Source organism: Egretta garzetta, unplaced genomic scaffold (assembly GCF_000687185.1).
Source record: "Egretta garzetta isolate BGI_Z169 unplaced genomic scaffold, ASM68718v1 scaffold440, whole genome shotgun sequence".
Taxonomy (NCBI): Eukaryota; Metazoa; Chordata; class Aves; order Pelecaniformes; family Ardeidae; genus Egretta; species Egretta garzetta.
This window is the reverse complement of record NW_009258293.1, coordinates 440565-448551: the sequence shown is the minus strand read 5'-3', so window position 1 is coordinate 448551 and position 7987 is coordinate 440565. Positions and strand designations below refer to the sequence as shown.

Sequence of the window (7987 nt, the reverse complement as noted above, 5' to 3'; positions counted from 1 at the left end):
TGACACCAGTCATATCCATGTGTTCTCAGGCAGCCCTATGATTGGCTGCCCCCTTCCTTTGGACCCAGAGGCGCTCAGGTATAAAAATACATACATTTATAGTCAATGCATGTATATATGGGATTATATATTTAAAGGAGTGTATAAATATGTATAAATACATATTTTTCAGATATGTACTTCTATATTTGTATACACGCATATATATTTATATAGATGTGTATTTATAAAGCTGTAGAGGCTAAATACTTATCGCCATAAACCCACAGGTATAAAATAGGTAAAAGGTGGGGAAGGGCCCGCCCATCCCAGGCACTTCCAGGTAAACCACGGGGGGGTGGGGGTCCTGCCAGCCAATCCCCACAGACTACATCACTGGCAGGGGGCACAACTTCCCAGGCAAGTGACCTATGAGGTGGCAGGAGGGGGCAGCGCTTCACCAGCTCCACCCCATCAGCCATCTTGCAGGGCCACCAGGGTTGAGGGTCAGCCCTGTGCCACCGAGCAGCTTCCAGCTTCGCCCCACCTGCCAGGACGCAGCCCAGTGCAAACCAGTCACGGGTGCCCCTGCTGAGAATAACGAGGTAGACAGACTGCAGGCAGCTAGAAATGCAGACTGCATTTGTTTATTTCTTATTTTTTTCTGTTGTGGTGAGTCAGCCAGCTCTCCTTGCTGCTCTAAGTTCTCCTCCTCTGAGGTGGCAGAGAAACAAAATGAGAGTGGGGCAGGCACACACACTCGCCTCTGCTACTGGCCTCACCCCAGAGACCCGCACACACAAAATGGCTGGCATCAACACCCCGCTTCATCTGTCCTGGCTGCAGCCCACAAAGCACAGCCCAAGGGCCCTGCACAACTGAGGACAAAGAGGCATCTCAGCACAGGGGGTTGAAGATCATCTGACAACTCAGCAAGGGGCTGCTGCCCACAGCCTGCCAGCCCAGGAAGGGCAGCTCTCCAGGCCAGCTCCCCAGCAGCAGCCTCAGCCACTTTCAGAAGAGTAAATTTTAAAAAAAACCCACCCAAACAAACTTCAAGCCCCCCAACCAAAACACCTTTCCCTGGTGTTCCCAATTTCAATGCTAGAGATCTCTAAAACTGCATCTTTACAGTCCTCCCCCAACAGCTGACACGCAACCCAACAAGTCAGTGCTTCTACCCACAATATTGAATTTGAGTTACATGATGGCCAAGTGCTGACAGGAATCTAAATCCACCTTTGAGTCTGTGGTAGATGGGCCAAAATGTCTAAGAGCACCTATGCATGAACAACACTGGACAGCATACAATGGTCACTCAGACATCATTCAGGATTTCACTTTTATTTATTTTTTTGCCTTCTGGATCACCAACACCCTCGCTGAAACTTTTGGGCTTCTACCCCCACCCCCCTGAAAGTAACACACAATTTCCTAACTCATTCAAGCAAGTGAAGGAAAAAAAAAAATCCCCAGCAAGATCACTCAGGATGGGGCCAAATGCTTATTTTGAGGGGGTGGCAAAGAATTCAGTGGTGGCAAGTCCTGGCTTTAAGAAGCCAGACTGAAAAGGAGACCTACAAAGAGGAAAATGGGCTAAAAAATATTTAGCAATCCTTCCTCTACCCAGAGAGCAGGGAGATAAGGAAAAAATAGTCATCTGATTCCACACAGGGTATATATTTTTACACACACTTTTACACACATCTAGATATAGTACATGTAAAAATATATGCTATACATATGCCCATTCTCACCAAGGTGCTTTTAGTATAGCATCTGCACTGTGCGTATGGGCATGTATACGTGTGTATGAATTAAATGTACAGGTACTACTAAGTGTATATGTGCATATGTACACATACATACAGGCAGGCAGGCAGCCTACCACCAGCTACCTGTGCCTTCCTCTTTGTACAAAACCCAGTCCTCCCACCCTGAAATGCCGTTACACTTGCCTCGGCCCTCCCCTTCCCCAGCCCACTTTGAAACAGGTCCCCCAGTGTAGCAGCTTCTTTCTCAACAAGCAATTCAAGGATAATGATTTCGTAAAGGGAAGAGGAGAAAAATCAAAGTGAAGCATGTGTGGATTGTGCCCATAGTTGCTCTGTGGTCCTTCAGCTCCCCTCCTGGGCCTGGAGTAGGGCACTGTGCTCTCAGGATCAGCCAGCCAAGCACTGTGCCATCCCCCTTTGCCAGCTTATTGCACATTCACTTCTGGACTGCATTTTAACAACTCTGCATTACATTCCACAGACCCGGTCATCCTCTCACTTCAATAAAACAGGAATACAAACCCACAGCCCTGTCCCTGCCCACCCATCCTCCCCCCCACCCCCCAATATCCCCATCAAAAGGAAAAAAAAAAAACCAAGAAAGGCTGCTTGCTAGCAGAGTGCAACAGTAGTACACGCTGAATGGATGTTCTCTTCAGGAGCTCTGTGGAAGAGAGGTTATTTTAACACGGTAAACAAAGCCATGCAAAAGGTGGGATATAAAGGGAGCAGGAAGAGGAAAAAAATAAAGGATGAGAAGGAAGAACAGAACTGAGGAGGAGGAAGAACACAGCATGGCAAGTGCTCAAGGCTTCATGTTTTCTTGTCCTCTTCTTGTAAACAAGCTAATAATTCTCATTAGATAGAACAAGTAAAAAGACTGAAGTTCCAAGTTGAGGGGCTGGAGTTTCCAGGAGTCTGTTCAGTCCATTCAGCAACACCACAGCCAGTGAGAAAACAAGGGGTAATTTTTTTTTTTTTTTTAAAATCTTCATTACTTAAAGCTGAGAGAAAAAAGCCAACTCAGGAGCCCTTTTCAAGGATGGCTCATTGTCTCTAGACTGAATAAATCACACTAGTTTAGAGAGAACCTTTTTTTTTTCCTTTTTAATGACTTATAAAAACCACACGGTTCCTTCCTCTGCCCCTTTGCTCAAAGGCGGGTCTGTGCCTCAGGTACGTAGATCTCAATGCTATCTGCGCTCTCCGTGGCTGAGTTCTGCCGGACAGAGGCTGCCCGCTTGGCTGCCATGAGACGCTTGCGAGCTTCCTGGCGCTGCTTGTCTGAATCAGAGGCTTTGTCCCGGTTCAGTTGGGATTTGGACTTGGCTGGCTTCTTTGGCACTGGAGGGGGTGGTTTCTTCTCTTCCTTTAGGGAGACAGTAAGGAAAAACCCAAACATAAAATAAAAATGCACATACAGAAGCTTGCTCTCTGATATGGTGGGGACACTCATGGCATGAGGCATGAAGCAATGAGACTTGACTGTCAGGTAAAAGAAGCAGGAGCAGCTCAAGCAAGACGCTCAAAGTCAGCTTCCCCAGTTTCTAGAAACATGCCATTTTGCATTTCGTTGTACAGAGGCTTTCTGTGAAGCAGGCTAGAGTTTTCAGACTATGTCTGGCCCAGGTATAGGTCACAGCACAGACAGCATGAAGACTGAACTTGATCTGGAACTGTGAAATGTTAATATGCCACCCAGATAGGCCCAGAGCCATAGTCCTGCTTCCTACCCTCATGTCTAGTCAGGAAGCCTGGCCCAGGGACACAGCCTCTGCCACATTTTCAAGGGGTTCCAGTAGGTGGTTTTTATACTGCTCAGACACCAAGAATAGTTAAAACCTATTCGTACAGCGCTTGGAACACTAGAGGCCTCTGCATCACCGCTTTAAGCGTACACCACTCATCGCTCTGCTCTCCCTCCATCGCTAACACTTTTTCCCCTTGTACTAAATTGCTTCCACCGTTACTCAAGAGGAACAGTCCCAGTGCACTGCAAGGCTGTGAGATTACACTGCACACGTGCAGTATGGTAAAAGCCCTAGAGATCTTCTGTCTGCAAACAGAAATAGGCCTCAGATACCCCAAATGTCCACGAGGTGCTCTGGCTGCTCTCAACTGCCCCACACTCACCTTTCTCTCTGGTGTCTCTGTCAATTGCCAGCTATTAGCTTTCAGATGGTACAGCTCATCAAACTTCATGCTGATGTCTTCAATGGACAACTGCAGGAGATCCCAAAACCCAGCTAGGTCCTGGGCTGTGGGTCTGGGATTGGCATTAGGGTTCTGGAAGGGAAAGCATAAAAAAACCCTTTCAGAAAAAATATACCCTCCTGATGAGCGGAGCAGCCTGCACAGCTTACATATTCACCCCTTGTAAGGCCACCTGCCTGGCGACTGAGACACCAAGAACCCACAGGAGACACCAGCCCTAAACACGCAAAGACACAATGCCATCATTTACAGTCAAAACTATTTCTGCACAGATCAGGAAGCGGAGATCCTGCCTGTATTTCTCTTCTACGGGCCTGAAGAAGAATCCCCCAAAAGACACCCTCTGTAGCAGAAAGCAATAGCTGCGTTCTCCCCAAAGCACCCCCAGCTAGTGTGAATGCCACAGCAGTAACCTCCAGCTGAAGGTCTCCAGCACGCAGTTCAGAGCTAGAAGACTGCTTCTTACACAGACATCCTGATTACAGGTTGGGTAATAATGGAAATGGACACAACATGACGCAAAGCACAGCTCTGACACCGGGACAACTTGCATGCCAGTGTACAGCAATCCAAAGAAGCCAGAGCTTCCATGAGCAAGATTTCTTTGCTACGTTCCCTCACAAAACAATCGGAAAGTATGAGTATTTCTCAGGCTGGCTTGGAAAATTTTAAGTAGCTTAAGTTTCTCCCAAGAACAGGATTTTCCCAGTTCTAAGACATCTGCGCTGCCATCATAGCCCTGGACTGTCTGAGGAAAGCATGGGATCAGACCCAAGCACCTCAGCACAAAGCGCCCAAGGGAGACCTCAGCACAAAGCTCTGCTGAAAGCCTGGCAGCAAGTAGTGTTGCTGCTTATCTCCCAGCTGTGACCAGCCAGAGCTCAGCAAGCAGATGCTCAGCGCTTCGCTGCCTCCTCTTCCCCAAGTGTTTTTTGCAAGTAAAGGGGAATTCACCTCTAAGGAAGTTTGCAAAATCCAACCCATGATAAAGCTTGAGGGGAAAAGCAAAATACTGATTCCCACCCATCCCCACGTTAGCCCTGTTCAGCTCTCGGCGAGGCAAACCTCGCATTACTTTTGAAGAGATCTGATTCAAACAGTTTTCTGGGACCAGTGAGGGACAATCCTGTCGTGACAGCTTTAATATCCACATAAACTAAATGCAAAGCAAGCATGTCTCGAGAGCACTAAGGCTTTTCAAACATCCCCCCCTATCTGGCGAAACCTCAGTGGTTCACCTCAGAAAGCCCTTTAAAGCAGAAAGGGGCAGCTTCCAGGACACAGGGCAGTACGGCTGATTGACAATTCAGACCCACAGAGCCTTGGTGTATTCAGCACACCCTGATCAGCAGGTCAAGAAAATTCCCCTGTGCTCATGTAAGCAGCAAAAGGAATGGCAAGCACTCATCCCTGAGCAGAGCACAGCCCAAGAACTGCCTATGCAGAAGAGAGGCGGAGGCGATCAGCCTCCCACTGCTCAGCCGCTGTTCTAAACCAGCATTCACCCATCGTGGCACAGTGGTCAGGCTGTAAGCTACAGCTGCAGTGGCTTTGCTTTTACAGTGACAGTAGCCTGTGAATACCTGATAGTGTTCCTGTAGTGCTGTTGAAGCAGATCCATCCCCCTCCCAAAACCCAGGAGGAATAGATCCAGACTCACCAAGTTTTGTTCACAGAGGCCGTGGAATTGCTGGAACTTCTGCGACATTAGTAACTGTGCACTGCCCACTGCACTCAGGACTTTTCCTAAGACTATGGGGAGAGAAAGAGACAGACTATTAAACACAGCAATGAACTCAGGTGTTTCTGGAGCAAAGAAACACTCTTGACTCATTAGAAAAGGAGTTTCACAGACACCCCACCCCCCCCAAGGAAGTAACTGCTTTCAGGAAAAGAAGATGTATTGAAACTATAATCTACATCTGCCTTTGCCATCTCTTATTGCTCCTCTAGAGCAGGGCAAAAGCGGGCCCAATGGAGAACGCAACATCAGTCTGCAGGAACTACCTTAAACCACCTCCAGCCCATCAGCCCAGCACCGCACAATCTCAGCAAGCAGATCTGCTGGCTCCTGCCTGCAGATCACAACCCGCTCCTCCACTCCTGTAGGAGGTGAAGGTGGCAAGGGGCAGGAGAACTGTCTCCAGCCTCCATTTGCCAGGAAGGATTAAAATACTGGCAGGTGAGGGCTTTTAATACCCAGGACTTTATGCTGCGCTTAGTGGGTTTTCCAAGAAGCTTCTGGGATGGCAACATTCCTCTGCTCATTAATGGAAAAAAAAAACCCCCACTGTATGGGCTCTTCACTAAAGGCAGGGCTGAGAGACCCACTGTGCATGCAACTGCACCGTGAACAGGGATGAACCCATTCCCCCTCTCCTCCCTGGTCTGCTGCTGCACCTACTACATCAGTTCTGAATGTTTATAGACCATAGAATCCTAGGCTGGATCTTGGTGGCACAAGTGTAAGCTGGCCTCTCTCCGGGCCCACCAAGTTCTTGCTTACAGAATCTACTAGGAGACTGCTCTTAGGGGTCACAGACCCAATGCCACACCGGTCTTGGTGTCTTTTCTTGCCAGAGCACTCCTGCAAGATGAGGGCATTCCCCGAGGCAGGGAGCACCCTGGCACTGTCTGTCCAGCCTGGCAGCCAGGGCAGCATCTTAGTGCAATAGGATTAGAGATTAGCTCCCCCGAGCCCTAGCAGCGACCCTGAGCTATAGCTGAGTCTCACCATCATTTCACCTTTCTCAGGTATCAAAAAAAGTCAACCAGACTCAAAACAAAGGTCCCTCCCTCTGCAGCCCAGCGACCCACTTCTGTCCCTCTGTACGCACCACAGGCACGATTTTCTCTGCAAGCAGCACAGGTTTTGCAAACTCATTTGATAATAATGAGACAAGCCCAGCTGGGACCGAACCAAATAAAATCAAGTGGCCCTGTGTTCCCTGTGCATGTGGTTTTGGTGTATTTAGTACAAATTCAGTGAAGCTTTCCTGTATGAAGAAACCTCCTCTTTGCTGTGAAGACAAGTCCACCAATGCAGCAGATGGACCAAGCTCAGAAGTCACATTTGTTCTGCCCCACCGCCAACTACACTTTCCCCTGCCCGCTTGAGTACAATAGGTTAAGGCAGGGAGAAAGATCCTGCCACCTCCCTGAAAGGGATCCATTTAAGCTTTTAGCAGTTTTGAATGGTCAGAAGCTGCACCATCCCCCCAAAGTCTTCTATGCTGCACCACAGTATTATTTCTTACCCCATCTGCTAGAGGAAGCTACCTTACCCTTCCCAAAAAAACCAAACCCAAACATTCCTTGTCCCACAGTCATCTCCATGCTCTACCCTCACTCTGTGGGCTATCAGCAATTTAACCGCAGAAAGCCGATCTGAGACTCAGTTACAACTCCTTCTCCAGGGAGGAGCTGCTAGGCTGCCCTGGTGCAGGGCCCAGTGGCTGACAACACCCACCTTCTTCAGAGAGATTGTTCTCTTTGGTCTCCTGGTCCATCTGGCGGCACCAGCCTTCTAACCGCTCTGTTTCTGCCTGCAGCAGCTTCAGAAACCAGTACCCATCCCGCCGGCAGGCTCCTGGCTGCGTGGGTTCTGATGGCGACGTGGAGGATGTCTCAAGCCAGGGGTCAGGAGGAGGGAGAGAGGAAGGCTCCAGGGCTGGGTCATTGTTTTCTCCATAGGAGAGGTTTCTCTTAATCTGTGAGGGCTTGGCTGGTTGCCTGGTAGCGGCATCAACACCAATGGAGTTGTTGTGTTGGGGGCACTCAGCAAGGCTTCTCTCAGATGATTTACAGCTAGAGTTATTGAGCTCCTGTGTGTCAGAGTCTGTGTCCTGTTTGGAGGACATGCTGCGAGAGTGGCTGTTTCTGAAGAGAGCAGAAGCAGACATTAAATAGCAGAACTCAACCTGGCTGGCCTCACACACTGACAGTGAAATGCTTTTATTTATTATGCCTACAGCTGAGGGCACCTCACCCTGCCCCTCCTCACACCCCCCCCCCCCCCC

General features: G+C 48.9%; 1 protein-coding gene across 3 annotated transcripts in view; it reads right to left on the bottom strand.

The window, feature by feature from the left end:
* Positions 1–2787: 2787 nt before the first annotated feature.
* Positions 2788–7987, bottom strand: part of DLGAP4 (DLG associated protein 4) — a 67545-nt gene continuing 62345 nt past the window's right edge. For all 3 annotated transcript variants that reach the window (XM_009637916.2, XM_009637941.2, XM_035893189.1), the window contains 4 exons: positions 7438–7847; positions 5629–5720; positions 3888–4040; positions 2788–3123 (listed from right to left, as the gene is read on the bottom strand). In XM_009637916.2, the coding sequence (XP_009636211.1) occupies positions 2908–3123; positions 3888–4040; positions 5629–5720; positions 7438–7847 (871 nt within the window). In that variant the 3' untranslated portion in view covers positions 2788–2907. The remainder of the gene's footprint in view (positions 3124–3887; positions 4041–5628; positions 5721–7437; positions 7848–7987) is intronic.